General features: G+C 46.7%; 1 protein-coding gene across 11 annotated transcripts in view; it reads left to right on the top strand.

The window, feature by feature from the left end:
* The window catches only part of SVIL (supervillin), a 154,598-nt gene that overhangs the window by 117,359 nt on the left and 16,374 nt on the right, over positions 1–20,865 (top strand). For all 11 annotated transcript variants that reach the window (XM_053654727.1, XM_053654726.1, XM_037165471.2 and 8 more), the window contains 12 exons: positions 2,324–2,471; positions 5,598–5,687; positions 5,776–5,862; positions 7,258–7,435; positions 9,978–10,150; positions 12,022–12,177; positions 13,299–13,435; positions 14,045–14,192; positions 14,320–14,465; positions 15,620–15,795; positions 18,425–18,569; positions 18,929–19,205. In XM_053654727.1, coding sequence (XP_053510702.1) covers positions 2,324–2,471; positions 5,598–5,687; positions 5,776–5,862; positions 7,258–7,435; positions 9,978–10,150; positions 12,022–12,177; positions 13,299–13,435; positions 14,045–14,192; positions 14,320–14,465; positions 15,620–15,795; positions 18,425–18,569; positions 18,929–19,205 — 1,861 coding nt within the window. The remainder of the gene's footprint in view (positions 1–2,323; positions 2,472–5,597; positions 5,688–5,775; positions 5,863–7,257; positions 7,436–9,977; positions 10,151–12,021; positions 12,178–13,298; positions 13,436–14,044; positions 14,193–14,319; positions 14,466–15,619; positions 15,796–18,424; positions 18,570–18,928; positions 19,206–20,865) is intronic.

Below are 20,865 nucleotides of genomic sequence, written 5' to 3'. Positions count from 1 at the left end.
CTGATGGAGAAGTCCACATTCATGACTTAATCTACCTTGTACCAGTGTGGGCTGGTTTTCTGCCTCTGGGTGGAAGAAGTTGTTTCCCATCGGTCAGTGGAGGGAAGCTAACCGGCAGGCTGCGGTGGGTGGAGAGGCAGTGATCCCACCAGCCCCTAGGATGTGTTCCCCCGGGGCTCCCCTGGCACTCCCAGGTTGGCAGTGGGAGCCTGACCTTCACTTTGATCTGTGCTCTTCAAAGGGGAAACCCTCTTGAGGGAAGAGGAGCTGGGGAAGCTGCCAGATTAGTTAGGGAGAGCTCTACTCTAGTTTGAAAGCAAACACCCCTGTAGACCATTCCTGGTCTACGGAGAGCCTGAGGCGAGAGCCAAAGCCCACTCCCAGGAAGCTGGCCAACCCCCTCTTTCGAGGCCCTTTCCAGACTGACTTTGGGGCACACGGCCCTGAGAGGCAGTTTCTGTCCTGGGAATGTGTCTCCTTTCTGCCTCCTCTACACCGGCTCCCACGGCCGTGGTCCCTCCCCCTGCTGCCCACCCTGGCCCATGGGCCCCACAGAGGGGGTTGTACTGAAAGCAGGGATGGAGCCCCGCAAACATTGGAAGACCTCCCGCCAGGGACACTCTGCCGCCACCATCCACACTCTTCCTCCAGACAACACCCTCCCTCTCTGGGCCCTGCCTACCTTGAGCCTGTATTCAGCCTCCTCCCTGCTCCTCTTTCTCTCACCTCAGCTCCATACTCTGAGCTCCCCTTCCTGTCGTGCTCCCTCAGGTCCCTTCCAGCTTCTTCCTTTGGGCCAAATGAGCATCACCAATGGCTTAGAAAGTGAAGAGGCAGGTATCTCTAGAACCCAAGTTAGAAACTTATAAAAACCCCTTTTTTCAGTTGAAAATGTTATATATGTAGGTTATGTCTGTAGCATAATTCATCCTCAATGTCAGATATATTATGACTTAACAGCTAGGATCTGGTTGTCTAACTGCCCATATAACATAGTTGCTCTAGGAAAAAGCATGTCAAATTCTTGTATAGAAAAAGTGTGTCAAATTTTGCTATAGAAAACCTTCTTATAGCACACCTTACTCCTAATCAGCCTTCCCTACTCTGCAGTTGACTGTGTTCCCTGTGTACTTAGTGGATAAGATTTTCTAGATTTATATGTTCTTTGTAAGATACATGTGCGCGCACACACACGTATATAAACAAGGTATTCAGAAGGTATCCAGACATGTAATATGAAAAATAAAGACACTAATAGAAGATGATACAAGAAACATTGTACATAGGCCAATGATGCCTCAGTCCCCTTCAAAGTTGGCACCTGGGGACCTCATGCAGTTCTCCCAATTGCCATCAGCTGCCCCATTGTATTTTCCTGAATCTCATCAATGGTCTGAAATCTCTTCCCTTTCAAAGGTGGTTTTAGTTTTGGGAATGGCCAGAAGTTGCAGGGTACCAAATCAGCTGAAGGGGGGCTGAGTCAAAAAGCTCCACACAAGATGTGATGCATGAATGGGTGCATCGTCATGATGAAGTTTTGAACCACCAGTTCCTCATAGCTGCAGCCTTCCAAATCATCCAAATAGTTTCTGTGTAGGAATGTTCAAGCTTTAACACAAAATGTGATGCAGATTCGTTGTTCTACTCCCTTAGTCATTTCAGTACTACACTTGATCTTAGTCAAAAGGCCAAGAAATGATTGTTCAGTCATTTTGAATGCAATGGCCACATGGTACACATGCTCAGTCAATGGTGTCTACCACCCCCACTGACTAGTACAGTGAAGTCGTCATTGTTCATGCATGTATATTCTAGTCCACTCTCCTTGGCTGCCAGGTTACTTTGATGTCGTGCAAACCATTCTCATTGTATTAACAATGGCTGGACGTTTTCCAGGTAGACTATATATAGGGGTTAAATTGATCAAATTTCCCAGTCAACTGAATTTAACCAGATAGGTAATAAAACAGCAACTTTAATACCCTGTACAGTTCATGACATGAAAGCAGTCTTTATTTTTGTTTATTTTACAAAGTATCATCCTGGTGTTCCAATGTTCCAAACAAATAGTAAAAATAAAAAAAAATAAAAACCTAAGTTTTAATTTGAAGTTTCAGTACTGTTGATACTGATCTGATAGTGATCTCTGACCAAGCTGGAAATAAGGGAGCCCCACCTAGTTCAGACAGAACAATTATAGCCAGTTCGAAACAGTGTAGTGCTCCTCTTTGTTTGCCTGCTTTTCAGCTCACAAAATGCTGCAGGCTAAAAGTGACCTCTCATTTCCCTCTCCTTTGTTCTTCTTTGCACATGTTGAAAACAGCGGGTCACGGAAAGTCGAGAGACCCAAATGACCATCGAAGAGAGAAAGCACCTCATTACTGTGAGAGAGGAAGCCTGGAAGACAAAAGGCAAAGGAGCAGCTAACGACTCCACCCAGTTCACAGTGGCCGGGAGGATGGTGAAGAAAGGTCCGAGTGTGCATGTGTGCGTGTGCGTGTGTGTGTGTGCACATGCGTGCTCCATCGCTCATGGAGGGGAGGGAGCCCGCGACAGCTTGATTAAAACAGTCATGCCATGGTGTTTTTCAGTTTTTAATCTCACTGAAGTTGTGTTAATGGCTTTGGGTAGTGTTTCCAAGATATTCCTACTGAAAACTTTTTTTATACAGAGCATCATCTTCAATGTAAAAAGCATAATTCAATTCGTCACCTTTCAAAACTTAGCCATTTGGAAATTGAGCACAGGTTTCCAAAACAATGGTAACTCTGCTCACAAATCTTAGTTCTTTTCCATAATTGCTTTTAGATTATATCCATTTCCTTGCCATCTGGCAGTCAGTTAACCCAAATTAGCCTTTCCTGGGGAAGGAGTTTCTCTCCTCTCCCTCACAGGGAAATTCCCTTTCCATCAAACCAGAGTTCTTTGGCTTACAAAGCCACATTTCCACATGTGTCTTAACAGAGGTTTAAAAGGTATCTCCAAGTACAGAAGTGGGATTGCCCTGCAGTCCCTTCTCTGCCCCTGAGCTCTTAGAACTGATGTGCAGCCTGTACCCAAAGACTTAGGAAACTGAGGAGTCACATGGTTAGTAAAGTCGCCAGAGTGTGTTGAGCCTCCATACCCTATAGAAAATGTTTAAAATTTCGGGTCCCTTTGTCTCCTATATGTATACCCTTATTTTCTAAGCTACTACTTAAAAAAATGAATGTTCTAACTTACTGATAAAGGTTTTCACATTCAGAATTAATTTATACTGTCATCAGATCTTTAGGTTTACGTTTGTCTTTTCTCAGAATCTTTCAGGATCCTCCCTCGTACACAGTGCCTAACTTGTGGTCATCTCATGATAAGTATTTGCAGAAGGAAGGGAGGGGGGAAAACCCCTGAACTGGGATTAACTCAGATCCTGGCGGAAGCACCCTCTCTAATAAATTCTTAATCTTGGAATTGCCAGAACATAACGGTAGTATTTGAGTATCTTCACCAAGTCGCAGAACTGTACAATCATGTTAACACAAGCCCCATACTATGTTCACAAAAGCAGCTCCCTGGGGCCCACATTGGTTAAGAAGAATTCAAGCTGCAGGCTTGACCCAGAGCTCAGATCCTCCAACCTCTGGCTGGGCTTTTATCATGATGACTTTTTATTTCGGCTTTTTCCCCCCTCTTCCATCTTAAAAATCACAATTCATTTGTAACTAGACCCTTACTACGAAGTCCCACCGCCCTTGTCCACAACACTATCAGAGGACGGAGATTTGCTCTTATGTAGGTTTGGGGAGCACGGTCCAAGAAGTTCCTGTCTCTTAGTGGATGAATCTGCGCTCACTTTTTCCTGAGTAAATCGGGGATCTTTATTTAACACTTGCCCTATGGCTTGCTCAGGAAACAATTTTCAGCCCCAAGTTACTGCATGCCCGTGAGTTGCCAAAAGGCCCGCCACACCCTCATGTTCATTCTCTCTCAGCAGAGAGCCCTGCTCCCCCGCAACTCCAGGACACTTTCTCCCTGTTTGATATTCCTACAGTCTCTGTAACAATTTGTGCTCCGAAAGGTTTCCGTGATATTCTAGTATTCTTCTGGAGGAAAACTACTCAAAGTATGCCTTTGAACAAGAGAGTGGGTGACCGTCACCGCACGTAGAAGTCATTAAAAAGAGGTGTGGGGAATGCTTTGTTTTAACTTTGTGTGATTTAAACCTGTTTGCCCTCCTTCGTTGCAGAAAAACATTTATTTCTAGCTGGGAAAGAGGTCTCCTGCGTGCTGGGCAGCAGGAAGCGCCCTGGCAGGATGAGAGCCAGGTTTCCTGATTGCCTTGAGTCAGGCCTGTTCATTGGCTCTAGAGTTAATTAATAACCTCTATGCTAATGAACTTTTCCATGCATTTTATACGTCCTTTTAGTAGGTGATGATTTACTGTCCCAGCCTGTGATATCAGATTTCACCTCACTTCATTATCTTTCAAGAAAATTTACTGTCTCACTGATGTAAAAACCCTTTGCAGTTCTGGTAACCGAAATAAATTTTGAAAATTTTATTGTCATCATTATGTAAAAATATGTATGTCTTGAGGACTTCTAGACTATCACCTAAACTTTAAGTTTTAAACTGTAGTTCAGTATTTTTCTTTAAAAATGTTATGCTATAATACACCTTTCGCTAGCTCATAGAAGGAAGGGGCAGAGCAACTCATTCATTTATTCTTCTTTTAAGTGGCACGGCATCTTCAGGTGTTGTTCTTCGAGCTGCTTAAGGCGGCACCGGCAGCCAAGGGGTTCGAGTTTACTGCAGATGAATATGAAGAACATTAACACCTGATGTTGTTTGTTGTAAATGTATTAACTTATTTCCCTTTCCAAACCCTTCTCCTTAAGTTGAGAGGGAAAATACTGATTGGTTTTTATTAAAATTTCTTGTTCCAACTAGATACCTTTTTTAGGCTGGAGTTACTTTCTTCCCCTTTCATACCCCCACCCTAATAAATGCCCAGGAAGGTGTGTCACTGGCTCTCAGCCACACCTGAGGTAGAGATGCCCCCCCAGAGATCACAGGTCAATTTAAATGTATGCTGTCCCATGTCTTTCTCCTGAAAGGTTAGTGCTTTGGAGTTATTGTTCGATGGAACCACACTCCTGCGTGTTGCCCCCAGAGGCTGTGCGGTGCCCACCTCACCTCCGACTGGAAGGGAACCCCAGAGCAGGGAGCCCCTTGCCAGCCATCGGGACCACCCATTCTCCTCTTCCTCGGTGGGAGACGGTGCAAATGACTGTCTCTTCAGCTGTGTCCACCACCACAGAGGGCCTTCAGAACTCACACTCCTTTCATTTAAGAATATTCTGATAGCCTGTCATCCTTTCTTATTCTGTCTACATCTGTGGATGTGTTTCCCCGCGTGTCCTCATTGTTCATGTTGGACAATGTTCTATCAGCTACTGCAGTCCCCTGCCAAGTGTACTTGTGTATGCACATATGTGTTTGTGTGTAAATTCTGCACATTATAAAACCTACATTAGAGATCAGAGAGATCCAGCACGGTCCGGGATGTGTCCGGCAATGACTCTGAGATACCAAACAGCTGCCTTCTGTGTCCACAGGTTTGGCATCACCCAGTGCCATGACACCAACGGCATCGCCAGTTTGCAGTAAGACGAGGGGCACAACACCCATTTCCAAACCCCAGGAAGGTAAGTCACCGAGGCACCCGATACGCCAGCGGTGTGCGATCAGAAGAGTCCTCAGTGGTGCTCTCATTGATGGTTTCTACTCGCCTAGATATCGAAGCCAGACCAGACATGCAGTTAGAATCGGACCTGAAGTTGGACAGGCTGGAAACCTTCCTAAGAAGGCTGAACAACAAAGGTACATGCCGGCAGCCAGAGGGAAGTTTTGGTTTGTATACCTATAGCACACTGCCATTCGGAGTTCAGTGAGTAGCCAAGGAAACCTAAAAGAACCTGCTCCTCTCTCAAAATCTCTAACTCCCAATTGTGATGGCCTTCTCCTCAGCTAAATTGTCTTCTTTCTATACCACTTTGCTGATTTATGCTGTCAGCAGTATATTTGTTGTTGTCCTTTTGAAAATGAAGTTCCTGGCCAAGTCTGACTGTCTCACCAAGCTCCAGTCCATTAGATAATGTGCTGACTTGGGGACCCCCAATAACATTTCTTCTTACATCTAAATCCTTGGATGTCATCCCAGCAGAATCATGACTTAATTTTGCTTTTAACCCTGAAAGCAGATTATTATACTTCCTTGAAATCAACATGATCTTGGGCCTGAATTTAAATTGGATATGTCAATTTCCCAAAATGTAGCAGCTGATATATATTATAATCACAAATAATTTTTAAAAGAATATTCTAGTAAATATACATTGAAATAAATATTTCAGTACAAAAGTCAATGGAATATACAAAATAAAGGAATAATGTGTAGCAATATTCTTATCTTTTAATTAAAATTCTCCATACTTGAAACCTGTGAAGTACTAAGTTTTGGGAATCCCCATCATTGACACTGACCTCAAATAGGTTGGAAATGATACAAACAACCTATTAAACCAGAAATATATTAAGTGTAATAAGATAACTAACTTGACAAGGCAAGCAATGCAAGTAATTTGAAGTTTATTACATGTATGTAACAGTGATCTAACCCAGGGGTCTAATCCAGCTCATCACTTGTTTTTGTAAATAAAGTTTTATTGGAACACAATTATGCCCACCTATTAAGGTATTGTCAATAGCCACTTTTGCACTACAGCAGCCGGGTTGAGTAGTTACAGCACAGGCCATCTAGAGTCCCATACAAAATCTAAAATGCTTACTAAGACTCCTTTGCAGAGAAAGATTTTGCTGACCCCTGCCCCGAATGAGGCTGAGGCCACTTCTGCTTCTAGTAGCGCAAGTTGCGGAGTGGGCTTGTGCGCAGCGAGGCCCGCCCTGCTCTCTCCTACCACGTCACGGCTCGAACTGTGTTCAGACTGGAAGTCCTTTCAGGAGAAGTCAAGGCAGGCCTTCGGAGCATCCGCACAACCCTGGATATCCCTGTTATGATACATGAATGTATGTTCAGTTCAGTAACAGAGGAGAGTGGACTGGAGAGTATTGTTACAACATAACTTAAAATAAGAGTCCGGGGCGAACTCTTGTCTGTTCTACTTGGGGGAAAATAATTTTTGAGATACTGTGAGGTGCAGTTGGAATAATGTTTTTACAAAAATTTATGTCGTTTATTTGCTTGTTTATTAATAGCTGGCGGGATGCAAGAAACCGTACTCACCGTCACCGGCAAATCTGTGAAGGAGGTGATGAAGTTGGATGACGACGAAACCTTTGCCAAATTTTACCGCAGCGTGGACGACACCATGCCGAGGAGTCCTGTGGAGCTGGGAGAAGACTTCGATGTTATTTTTGACCCTTACATCCCCCAGTAAGTTGCTGCGAATCCGTCTCTCACCCATGGAGAACGGACGCCCTCGTCGGCCTCCGCTCGGTTTTTCCCCGAGGCTGCTCTCTGTCACTACGTTACACCTGTGATAGAACGTCAACATAGCCAAATTCTTACCTTCCCAGGACCCCAGTGGATTCCTGAAGCCTCGGAGAGTACCACACTCTTCAAATACTATGTTTTTCTTTTATTTTTTAATTTCTTAATTGTATTTTTCCATTACCATCTATCCCCCGTACACCCCCTCCGCACTGCAGTCACCACACTGCTGTTCGTGTCCCTGAGTCCTTTACTATGTCCTTTCTTGTGCTACATACACACCTTTTCACTGGAAGGAAGCACTGTGTGGCTACTCTCTGGCATGTCTGAATTGCCAGCATCACTACGCTTGTGCTTCAGGGCCATTCTTCAGTCAAATAAGGATGACTTGAACACAAGCAGTGCGATACTGGGACTGTCGATCTGATAGCCAAGAGGGCTACTAAGTGGCAAATGGGTGAGGAGCAGCTACGGGGCGGATGAGTCACAGGACCAAACAGAATGGCAGCAAGTTTCATTCTGCTATTCAGAGTGACCACGTGCAATTTAAAACTTGTGAACTGTTTATTTCTGAATTTTTCTGCATACCGTGGTTGACCGTGGGTAACCAAAACCATGGAAAGCGAAGCCGTGGATAAGGGTGGGCTGCTGTATTCTCCGAGCGAGCCGCACGGTGCTGTGGGTGGATAAAAGTGCACACCCCGGAGCAGGCGTGCATTCAGGCGGGAAGTCTTACGTGCACACCCCATGTCACGGGTTTCTCACACACTCCAATCTTCTTCTGCGTATTTTTAGACTAACACCATTTAGCAGAGATTTCTATACCTTTTCCCTGACATACCAAATTCTTGACCTTACATACCAAACTCATGACTTTAAAAAGATATTTGGATACAAATGGGCTCAAATTAATACAACTACCTAGAAAATCAGTAAAGCGTATTCTTTAACTTACAGTAATTTATAAAATCAGCAGATCTGAGGCTGTTCTCAGTGGTGCCCACGGACCTGGCTTCACACAGGAACGTGACTAAACCAGCTGAGAAAAGTGGTCACAGTGCATGGTGCCCTCCACAGCAAGCACCAGAAAGAAGGCCAGGTCAAGCCGCATCAGCAGAAGAAAGGTGTGAGGGTACTAAAGGTTCACTCCCTGAAAAGTGTGGGCGAGAACTTGGGGTCCCGGCAGGTACTCAGGATGTGGTTTCTCACTTGCCTGTTTTTAGGCCAGGACCGAGCAGTAGGACACTGCCACACCTAGCTCTGGATTTTGGGCTGCTCACTTGCACTCTCCAGCACTGGCAGCTTCTCTTCCCAGAAGTTCCAGGCTTGATTTTCTTGGGTCTGAGCCCACCCTAAATTAGCCATCATTGTGGCCAAGTGGGTGAAGGATGGTGACTAGACAGAGCTGGTGTCTGGATCCCCTCCTGAGCCAGGGTGTAAGGCGGGGGACAGAGTGAGGCACTCTTACCAGAAGCGGGGAAAATGCACTGGACTGGCTCAGCCCACAGCTCTGGGCCACATTTATCTGTTTGCTCCAAATTTATCAGAGTGACAGTCTCTTCCTTGAGTCTGTACTGTTGTCATAAATTTTTCCTTAAGCTACTCCTGATACATTTTGTATGTATCAATATGTTCCTTTTTATTCAATTTGCTACCTTAAGAAAATTAACAATTTGCCACTTCCTGTATTTAAGTGATATTTTGGGCATTTACATACATGGTTATTTAAAACCATTTCCCAAAAGTCATTGTTTAAATCATTCTCTATTTAAAAGATGTGTGTTCATTCACACACACATGGCAACATTGTACGTAAGGAAGACTTGCACACAGGCCCGTGCAGTTGGCAATTGGGAGCAGCCGCGGGGAGCCGTTGGGAAGTCACGTGACTGGGTCCGTGCACCTCCCCAAGTCTGGCCTTTGGCCCCTGAGAGGTGTGTGAGTGTGTGGCCACCAGAGCTGGTTTTGTGAACCTATTTTATTTCAATCTATTGCTGGAAATAGTGCTTATTTTTCAAAGGGGGCAATGGATTGCAAGGAGACTCACTGTGGAACTTAGTGAGGGAACTGAGAAATGATTGTGTAATTAGATAGGTTCATCTGGAAGAATGAGGATGAAATGGAGAATCCATGGCTGGCTGTAATTCTTGAAGGACTCACTAGTAACAGAAGAAGTAGACGTGTGTATTACTGCAATGGGGAGAATTGGAACGGGTGTGTGGGTGTGATAGACTCAGGGAAGAACTTCCTACCCGGGATTGTCTGGGCTTTTGAATTACATGACTCTCTCCTTGAATCTCCCTTCTATCCCCAAGATTCTGTGACTTTCTGTCAGGTGAGTGGCAGGAGGGAGGAAGAGTTCTAAGATATACAGTGAAGTCAGGGAATCAAATCCTGGAGCCCATTGCTTCAGGTCAGAGACCCTCAGTAAACGAGGAGTGGGCGATACTCCAGACTGAGGCCACAGCTTCGCTTTGCTCCTCAGGTTGACATCTTCGGTGGCTGAGCACAAGCGTGCAGTCAGGCCCAAGCGCCGGGTTCAGGCTTCCAAAAACCCCCTGAAAATGCTGGCAGCCAGAGACGACCTCCTCCAGGAATACACTGAGCAGAGACTCAATGTTGCCTTCATGGAGTCGAAGCGCATGAAAGTAGAAAAGAGTGAGTACTGGGAACCACCACCCTGCCTCTGTGCTCGGGAACCGGTGGTGCGGTGTTTTCATCCTCTTTCATCCTTTCTCCGCCTTGCAAAGGCCAGGAGCCGTGCTCATCGGACACTCATTAAATAAAAATGAGTAAGAGTGCATGCACTTGCACACCTGCAGAAAATCTGCCTGGAACTTAAAGGTTTTTGCAGAAATTCTTCTAGCCTCCAGCATCGGTTAGTTGGAAAATGCAGATTACCCTGATTTGCTGCGTTTTCTTTCAAGAGGTTGAAGGAGAAGGATGCTTCTGGGCCTTGTCATCCAGCCCATTTTCAGCACCATAATTCTCCACTTAGTCTTATTCAAGGGGAAATCACTCGATCTCTCACAGGGAAAATGTCCCAAATCAGTGCTTTGCCTAACTCTATATTTTTATATTATTAATTAATGCAAAAACCAGTGCTCTGCAAATTGTTTTTGATGGGACCCTCAGGCTCCTCGAAGTTGGGGCGAGGGTTGGGTGGGGTCGGGGAGTGGGGTGGAACAGTGAGAGGACAGCGAGGCTCCCAGCTGCCTGTCTCGCCAGAGACAGAGCTGCCCTGCTTTTACCTGCCTGGTAAGGTGCAATTTCATGGCTTTGAAACAGGTTTCCTTGGTGGACATAATGACATACATAATCATGCTGTTTGGAATGTTCTTCCTATGATTTTTCTTTTCCTGTAACATTCATAACCCTATTTCCTAACATTTTTTCTCAGAAATATATATATATTTAGATAGAGTAACTGAGCTTTTTCAGTGTCACTGGTTTCCTAAGAAAGTATATTTCAGAATTACTATGCCCCATGAATTGTCCAAGTGTGTTATATTTCCTCAGTATTAGAACCTAATCCCAGCAAAATAATTGTTCTGAATTTCTCTCCAGCGTATACATTTTAAAAAACCAATGAGATGGAGAAATGAAAGTTTATTGGGACAAGTTTTTCATACTTTTTCTCTCCTTCCACTCTTGGGGGTGCAGAGAATGCCTCTGTGACGACCGCACACGCACGTGTGTGGGTGTGCCCGGGAAGCTCCGCATCTGGTGAGAATCCTAAGCAGAGAGCAGAGGATGTCAGGAGATCAGCAACTTGATCACTTTGCCTCCAGAAAAAGCTCAGAACTAAACCATCTTGGGTAGAATGCCTGCTTTTCTACTTATGATAGAAAATAAAGGATTTCAGTGCAAGACTGTGAGTCAATACTGTGAGATGTCTTCTTTGAGACATGCGTTGTCAACATCTCAACATTGTTAGGAATTGTAACAGCACTGAGGGGCATTGCAACAAGTGAGTCCAGCACCTGGTTTTGTACTAAGGTAGCTGCACATTTTCACTCAAGCTGTGGCTCTGCATGGTGAGGTGTGACGTTTGTCAAGAAGCAATCTAAACTTTCAGTACAGAGTTGAATTCTTAGTACAGCAGTTAAGCGTGGCATTTCATAGTTAAATCAGACTTGAGTATGTGCTTCCCCCTCTGCATTAACTTTAAAAGAAAAAGACAGTTCTGGCTGGTGCGCCTCGGTTGGTTGGAGCATTGTCCCATAAACCAAAGGTCGCTGGTACAATTCCTGGTCAGGGCACATGCCTAGGTTGTGGGTTCAGTCCCTGGTTGGGGTGCATATGAGAGGCAACTAATCGATGTTTCTCTCTGTCATGGATGTTTCTCTCCCTCTCATTCTCTTTCCCTTCCCCTCTTTCTAAAATCTAAGCACGTCTTCAGGTAAGGATAAAAATAAATAAACAAAAAGAAAAGATGGTCACGAGTAATTTCTGGTGGTAAACATTGTCATTTCACCGGAACATCTTGCCTCTCCCCGCGTCTCTGTGTTTCTCTATTCCATCGCCAGTGTCCTCCAACTCCAGCTTCTCGGAAGTCACCCTGGCGGGCCTGGCCAGTAAGGAGAACTTCAGCAGCGTCAGCCTGCGCAGCGTCAACCTGACGGAACAGAACTCGAACAACAGTGCCCTGCCCTACAAGAAGCTGATGCTGATGCAGGTCAAAGGTATTTCAGAGCAGCAGACAGGAGTGACACGGTGGCCAGGGGTTTCGACTGGTCAGCCTCAGGGGCCCTGACTGCCCTTAACTGCCTCTCATGGGAGGGAACTCACGCTCTCTGAGGACCTACTGCGTGCCAGGCGCTGAGCTGCCTCCTCTCTGGTGCTGCACCCACTGAGGCTCAGAGGGGCGAGTGAGGTGCCTGAGGTCAGCAGCTTGAGCAGCATTGCTGATACGAACTGTGGTCTTGCCCATTCGTGGTCTTGCTCAGCTTCAGCGGCTGCCTCCCCTTCCCCCGTGGCCCCTCACGCACACCGCCATGCAGCTACCAGACCCCAGAAGTCGTCACAGTGTTGTGTCCACGCAGCTCCCCTCACAGAGGCCAGGGGGAGACAGGTGCACCTTTGGGGGAGGAATCCAGGGGAAGCGAAGCAAGTGAAGCAGAACAGCTTCCACACAATCACACTCTCTGTCCGTAGCAGAGGAACTTAGCTCTGGGCCATGAGCCCAGAGCTAAGAGAGTGACTGATCATCAGGAGAGGATGGATGGAATAGGCTGTTGGTCCGTGAGGATTTCCAGTGTGTTTCGGCATAACCACCACCCTCCTCAGGGACAGGCTCAAACAGCCAACCTCTGTCCTGGTCCTAACCCAGAAACTATGCCACCAGTGGGACTGTCCATCAGCAGTCATGTAGGAGAAGGTGTTGATTCCCCTCAGGACTCCCTTGTGGTTTCAAGTGAAGAACTCTGAGGAAGCTGGCCACGGCCATTAAATGTAGGGCGTGGGCTCAGTGGAGAGAAAGCAACTAGGAGATGAGGGACTGAGGGAGGGGGGCATGGGTGCCATCTTTCCTGGAGGAGGGAACCCCGGCTGATGCATCTGGGCATTGAAACAGGACGCCGATCGTGGGCCTAAGAACATGGCGACATGTGGGAAAGCGCCGGTGGGAATGTGATCTGTGATGCCGTCCCTCTAAATCCCGCTCTGCCACCCTCAGTCCTGGGAACTAGTGCTGGTGGGACAGACTTCCCAGCATTGAAAGGGAAACTTGAATACTTCCTGGTCCTTCCTGTGGCTGGGGGGGAGTTCTTTCTGGGGAGTCAGTGACCCTTTGCCTTGTGTTCAGGAAGAAGACATGTGCAGACAAGACTGGTCGAGCCCCGTGCCTCATCACTCAACAGTGGGGACTGCTTCCTCCTGCTCTCTCCCCATCACTGTTTCCTGTGGGTAGGAGAGTTTGCAAATGTCATCGAAAAGGCAAAGGTTGGTATCTGAAAAATACAAACAGTCTAACTAAGCATCTCCTTTCTACACTGCAGAACGTTCTACCAGTTGCCAGGTGATTACAAAGCTTCTCAAGTGCCTGATGCCTCTCTGAGCAAGAAGGGATAGATATTTCCCTGAATGCCTCTCAGACCAGCTATCATTAGGGACTTCAGTGCGTTGTTTTAGAGGGATTACGACCTATCCCTCCAGGTTTTAAGTCCTTCGTCTGTTCTCACTCTTGTGTAAGAAAGGAACTAGCATGTCACTTCCAAGTTACTTATCGCAAGTACCTGTGAAATTCTGCTACAGACCTCAAGTGAGGATATCACGGGAGAAAGCCCAGAAAACAGGTAGTTTTTAAAATTCACACGATCTGTTGAACTTGAAGATGGAGAACTAGAGCTCTAAAGAATTGATACCTGGTTGTTTAGTTACGTTTTCTGGCTTTGTTGAATATACCCGACTCCTGGGGTCTCAGGCCCCCTTGGCCACGGGTCTGCCTTTTACACACACACCATTTCTGGTCTCGGAGTTCAGCGTGGGCCCCTCCATCCAGCCGCAGGCTTGTCTGTCTGTCCAGGTGATTGCATCTCTCTCTCTTTCCAGGCCTCAGAACTTGCAACTTTAATTCAGACAAAGAGGGAACTTGGTTGTAGAGCTACTTATATCCAAACTATCGAAGAAGGAATTAATACGCACACTCATGCAGCCAAAGACTTCTGGAAGCTTCTGGGTGGCCAGACCAGTTACCAATGTAAGAGTTTAATGTATTTCAGAGATTGACGAGACTCATATCCTTTCTCCTCCCCTCGTTTGTTCTTCTAAAACCAGCCCCATTTCAGCATCTAATGTAAGACACTCTTATTTTTCATGTCCCAAAGCGGCTGGAGACCCAAAAGAAGATGAACTGTATGAAACAGCCATAATAGAAACCAACTGCACTTACCGTCTGGTGGATGACAAGCTTGTTCCCGACGACGACTTCTGGGGGAAAATCCCAAAGTGCTCCCTTCTGCAGTCAAAAGAGGTACAGTGAGTGGGCGAAGCGCTCGCCCAGGGCTGCCCAATCAAATAGATAGTAAGTGCCCCCTGAATGCTGGCCGGCACCATCACAGACTGGGGGCGTCTTTTGAAGGGATATTTATTTGTGATCTCAAACCATTACTGCCATCGCAAGTACTAATGCAGAATTTAGAGGAGGCTCAATAAATCATTGAAGGCTTTTCTGTCTTAGACAAAGTGTATGTATTAGCCCTATCTTTTGATTTTTGTATAAATATTAAAATATTCTTCTGTCCTTAAGTTTCAGGAATAATAGATGCATATAGATATATATAATTTCTTTTTATATGCCCTTTTCTCTCACACCATTAAATATTTATTAAACATGTACATTTCTAGTACCATTAAGTATTCTAAGTATTGAGAAAAAAGTGAAAGACACAAAATTTCATTGACTGGAAGAGTATTATAAAGAATATAATCTGAAGCTAGATCGATTGTATAATATGTATGGATGTTTAAAAAGTCACAGAAAAGGAAATAATCAGGAATAATCTTAAAGAGAAAGTGAAATTGAGCCTACTTGAAAATTAAGTAGAATTTGGATTACTGGAAATGGAGAAATTATTCTAGGGGGAAAAAAGGGTAGAACAAACCACAGGCATAGAAACAAGAGCACTGCTCTCACGTGTTCATGCAGCAAACAGTAAGCCCTGTTGGAAATGTCAGTGTGGTGGGACCGCCACCCTGGAGGGCCTCGGAATCATACGGAGGAGAGACGACACCCTGAGTCCTCTGTGCCCAGCATGGATACAGTGGCCTGTGTATGCTGCGGGCGTGAATGAATGGATGCAGGGAGGAAAGAAGGGAAGGAGAGAGAGAGGAAGGATGAGAGGGGCACATCTTTAACTCTTTGATGAATCAGAACTTTTATGCAGTTTGAGTGTTCGGAGGAGGGATAATTAACTTGGGCATTTCGGACGATAAGACAGAATCCTGCCCATGGGGTGTAGGCTGGCTAGACAGTGCCAGCTGGTCAGACTGTGCCGTCTTTTTGTCCGTGTTGATTGCTCCATCTGAGTGTGTCTCACCTCCCTTTTGACTCGCTGTCAATAGGCACCCTGATTCAACTGGAGCTTGTGCTTGAAGTAACTAAATTCTTCTGTGCCCTCCTCCCAGGTACTGGTGTTTGATTTCGGTAGTGAGGTTTACGTGTGGCATGGCAAGGAAGTCACACTGGCACAACGGAAAGTAGCATTTCAGCTGGCAAAGCACCTGTGGAACGGCACCTTCGACTATGAGAACTGTGACATCAACCCACTGGATCCTGGAGAATGCAACCCGCTCATTCCCAGGTACTCCTGTGGCCGTGGGCGGCGTTGCGGAGCAGGCAGGTCCCTCCGGGGCCTGTGCTTGCCCCTTTGTCTATTGTTGCTCTTCATAGGTTTTTGTGTTCATAAATGAGTACAATGCAGTACCGTGAATATTCACAAAAGAACATTTATTTAGCTCTAACCAGACTAGAAGTACAGAAATATGGATGCTGTCATCTTCCAGGAGATGTTTGTTATATTACATTTCTGGAGTGAACAAATTATTCTTACCTGCAGCATTCCAGGTGCTGTTATGACAGGTGAATAGCAATTGTTTTAAAAAATTGCACGTTGATCTGAAAAATCTTCAGGCTCTGGAATTCAGCCATCGATATGGAGGTGCAAAAGCAATGTGTTCCCCTCTAACTTCTCACTTCCCAGCTGAGCCCTTGAACCCCAGGGCTTATCATTTATTTGGCCGTAGGTGATGCTTATGCCTTTTCTTGGAAGGAGAGGGGAAAATACGGCATTAAAATAATTATCGTAATTTTTACATTTTCTAGGTACTGGATGTTTTTTTAAGTAATTTTGGCAAATCGTAAGGATATGCACAAACTCTAAGAAATGTGCTCATAAGAAAAATAATTCTTTATGCAAAGGGATTTTTCTTTGTCTGAACACCCAGAGTAAAAGAAGTGTAGAAGCAGCTGTGCCCGGACAGCATAGAACACCAGGCATCACACAGCTGCGTGTCAATGGTTTCCACTGAACTAGGACACGAACTTCAACTTTCCTACCTAGTTTCTTGTTTTAAAATCAAATTACTGATTTTATTATTATCAAATAGAAATGATTAAAGGTTTTGTCTATATCGGCAAAAAGCTTTGTTCAAATCCTTTTTAAACAAGTGCACATTTAATCTAAAACTCGTCCTGTAATAACTAGCATTTTACAGATGGCAGCTAAGGGTAAAAAAGGTATTTTATTTGGCGTAATACACGAAAGGTATAAATCTGAAGCACAAAGTCCGTATGATGGGCAGTTCCTGTGGAGCAGTGACATAATTGCAGATCTAGAAGTCGATGTTTTCAACTAGACCAGGTCAGAATTGGCTGAGGGGTTGTAAACAATGCATGTGCCAGGCCCAGCCCCAGAGAACTGTTTTTAGTTCATGTGAGGCTGCGCTGATGTGCCAGTGTGTCTTAAAAGCTCCCCTGAAATTTCGAGGTGCAGCCAATATTAAGCACCCAGAGCTTCTGAAGAAACACAGAGGCTGAAACCACTGAGGCGCCGTGACTTAGCCCAGCCGGACCGCACACCAGGGTGGAGGTGACACACCTGCTCCGGCTCCCGTTCCCAGCCACTGCCGTGGTCTCCTCTCGTGTTCATGCAACCTCATCACTTACAGATACATTTCTAATGCTGAAACCAGGGGCATTGTCTGTAGGCATCTTAGCAAGTCTGCAGAGTTGGATGTTTACAAAAGACAGTCATTCATACATTTCTGGTAAAGACCACAGCCTTTTAAGGGAGTCTTGCATCTTCCATAGTTACCAATACTCGGTTCCTTAAGTCCCCCAGGAGTACGAGGCAGCAGTGTTTGGTCTCCTTTCCAGAGACAGGCAGCCTCTGTAGTGTGCATTAGCCATGATGTCAGAAACTGTATTCCAAAACCAAACAGGAGGTGATGAGGCAGAAGTCACAGCAGGGCCCAGTGAGCCCTGCCCATCTGTCTGAGAGGATGTGTGTCCCGGTCACTATTCACAACCAATGACTGATTTGGAATGATGAGACCTACCTGCACCTTTGTCTCAGGGCCAGGCCCTTCTGAGCATGCATTTTCTCAGCTGCACGGGCATACCTCATTTTGTTATGCTTCACAGATACTGAGTTTTTTACACTTGAAGGCAGGACCCTCCACCAGCAAAAAGTTAGACTTGCTTCGTTGCAATACTCTCTTCATTGCGATGGTCTGGAAGCCAACCCGCAACGTCCCTGAGCTGTGCCTGTTCCTTTCTCTAAGTCACCTTTCGTTTCCAGCACAGTTCACATTCCGAGGTCCTGAGGAAGGACCTCCGGGCTGTGCCACCTCCTTCCTGTGTCCCTGTGCTCTCCCTGCCTACTGCTGGGTCCAGCGGCCTGGAGACAAACTCGCAACGCTCACTTCACCATACCTGAAAGTCTGTTCAGTTCAGTAACAGAGGAGAGCAGACTGGAGAGTTTTGTTCCCACGTGACTTCAAATAATAGAGCTCAGGGCGAACTCCCATCTGTCCGACTTGACAGGAATTTGGAGAGCACAGGGGCCTGGAGGAGGCCAGGAAGACACGCACACGACCCCTGCTCCCCCCCCCCCCCCCTCCCAGTCGGGTGCGCCACCTCCAGATTGTCCCAAATGCAAGAGTTTGCCAGAATACAAGCAAAGTCAGCCTTGACATGGTTCGCTCATCAGTTCTATGGACACAAAGCTTTGCAAGGCTTCAGGCTAAAATAATAAAATGTCATGTATTTGGTAAAATAAGTAAGAATAAATCATTCATTCTGTACACTTCTTATGTATTCTATGGTTTTCCCCCAACGACCACATGTGTTTGTTTTCCATTTCTTTCCTTTACTTTATCATGGCTTAATCTCGGCTCTTTTCCGGTCTGCACCCCCACCCCCACCTGCAGAAAAGGACAGGGGCGGCCTGACTGGGCAATATTTGGGAGGCTTACGGAACACAATGAGACTATTTTGTTCAAAGAGAAATTTCTCGATTGGACTGAACTGAAGAGACCTAATGAGAAGAACGCCAGTGACCTTGCCCAGCAGAAGGTATGCTGAGCAGCCAGTCCTCCAACCTCAGAGCTTGGTTTGGGTCCCAACGAAAGAGGCCCGAAAGCTGAAAGCCTTCCCAGGGCTTACGAGTAGAACAGCAAACCAGTTTCCAGTTATATTCCTACCCTGACAGTGGAAGTCGTCCTGGCTGCCCCTTTGGGTTTGTGGGCGTCCCATTCACTACCGGGGGGCAGGGGTGGCCTTCCCTTAAGTGCAGCGTTTCCCCAAAGCAGTTCAGTGCCCCAGAGTGGCGGCTGCACAATCGCGCTGTCCCTTTAACAGTGAGGCAGCATGGAGTGTGAGAAGAAATGGCTGGGCAAGTATGGACCTGAACAGGCGTTTTCCTTTCCTTGTAGGATGATCCTAGAACTGAAGTCAAGCCGTACGATGTGACCCGGATGGTGCCAGTGCCCCAGACGACAGCTGGCACTGTGCTGGACGGGGTGAACGTGGGCCGTGGCCATGGCCTGGTGGAAGGGGACGACAGGAGGCAGTTTGAGATTGCCAGTGTCTCTGTGGATGTCTGGCACATCCTTGAATTCGACTACAGCAGGCTCCCCAAACAGAGCATCGGCCAGTTCCACGAAGGGGATGCCTATGTGGTCAAGTGGAAGTACATGGTGAGCACCTCAGGTCAGTGACTCGCGTTTTCTTCAAACTGAGCCAGGCCCAGCCCCAGCCCAGAGGCTGCAGGAGCCGGACCCCTGTGCGCCCCGTCTCACCCTGGCCGTGGGGGCGCAGGTGCACCAGCACACTCCTTTGCTCTGAGAACCACCTGGGAAGCCTGTGGGTGAACCCCAAGCAACGCAGTGCTAACGTCTGGGATGCGCCCTCATAGAAATCCAACTCGTGTGTTAAGTTTTTTCTGGGTCCCTCATTCCCCCCCCCGCCCTATCCCCAGATGTTTTCTAGGAGAGTGACAATTTCCCTCCAGATGATACCACCATGTGACTGGATGCTGTTTAAATTAAAGTCGTTAAGTAAAGCATATCTGGATGATTTAGAACTGAAACCAAATGGTGTAGTAACATTATTGCACAAAAAAATGTATTAAAAATGAAAGAAGCTATTCCCTGTGAGGATGAGAATGCAGCGGTGCTTTGTGAATCGGGGAGAATAAATACATAGTCAAGCTCCTAGTGGTCCCATCAGAGAAATAGTCTTTCTAGCAAAACACTCATCTGTGTGCGTTATACACACAGAGACAGACAGCGAGAATGGCAGGTGAACTTTGGAGGGAGAATTCCTTTTCTTTTTCAAAAATAGCTGTTACCCACGTTATGCATGGTGTCCGTCCTCTCTACACATTTGGCAGAGAGTTTATGTCGCGGCTCTGTGATGTCGAGAGCCGTCTCCAGAGGAGTCGATCCCCCTCCTTACAGTCCCCTTGCCCTCCAGGTGGTTTGCTGATCAAACACCTGCAGACTTAGAACCATTGGATTTCTTTCCTAATTTATCAAAAATAAATCATTCAATCAACTAGACAGCATTTGCCGTGTGTTAGAGACTTTTCATAGGAAGCCAGGAAACACTCCAGCCCTGCCTTCAAGACGCACGTGGCGTAAGTGACAGTGAGGCGCAGGCAGAGAGAGTCGCCCACGTCATGCTGAAGGAGGAGGGCGCGGCCCCTGAGGTGGCATCTGCTGCTGTGGGGAAGCGGGCGGGAGGGCTGTGCGGGGCTGTGCCCCGAACTGGGCGCAGGCCCTCAGGGCCACCCCACCCCCAAGGTCCAGCCTGGGGGCTCTGCCTCAGGCCCTGGCTGAGCGTCTTCCCAGAGAGCACTGAGCTGTGTCAGTCCTTGGGCTCGTTGTTTAGACAAGGGGCAGGACACCAAGACTAAGTGTCTCCCCTGAAGTCACACGGCTGGGAGAGAGCAGAGTAGGACACTGAAACCATTTCCCCTTTGTAAGGAGGCCCCGTCACTTAGAGGGGAGTTCACGGGCCCTGGTGCCATGCGGCCTGGGTCTGAGTCTTCTCTCAGGCCCTCCCCACCAGCTCAGGGAGCCGGGTAAAGTTACTTAACCTCTCTGGGCGCCGGTGTCTCGCCTGGAAGATAGAGATGATCACGACCAGCCCACAGAACACTACAGTCTAGTGTTACAACATGAGCACGTGCCTCGTGCCTTGCAGGTGTTCACAGGGCAGGTGCAGGAAACAATGGTGAGTGACGTCCTAGGAGTGACAGCATCATGACTGCATTTAACTTGAAGATGAGCTAACCTGGACTCACCCGGAACAGGAGTGACTGCCACGAGTCACTGCTGTAGGTTAAAGCTCCTGGATGTGCTGCAGA

Source organism: Artibeus jamaicensis, unplaced genomic scaffold (assembly GCF_021234435.1).
Source record: "Artibeus jamaicensis isolate MK-2021 breed Jamaican fruit bat unplaced genomic scaffold, CSHL_Jam_final contig_867, whole genome shotgun sequence".
Taxonomy (NCBI): Eukaryota; Metazoa; Chordata; class Mammalia; order Chiroptera; family Phyllostomidae; genus Artibeus; species Artibeus jamaicensis.
Note: the sequence above shows the minus strand (reverse complement) of the source record. Positions and strands in the feature narration are given on the sequence as shown.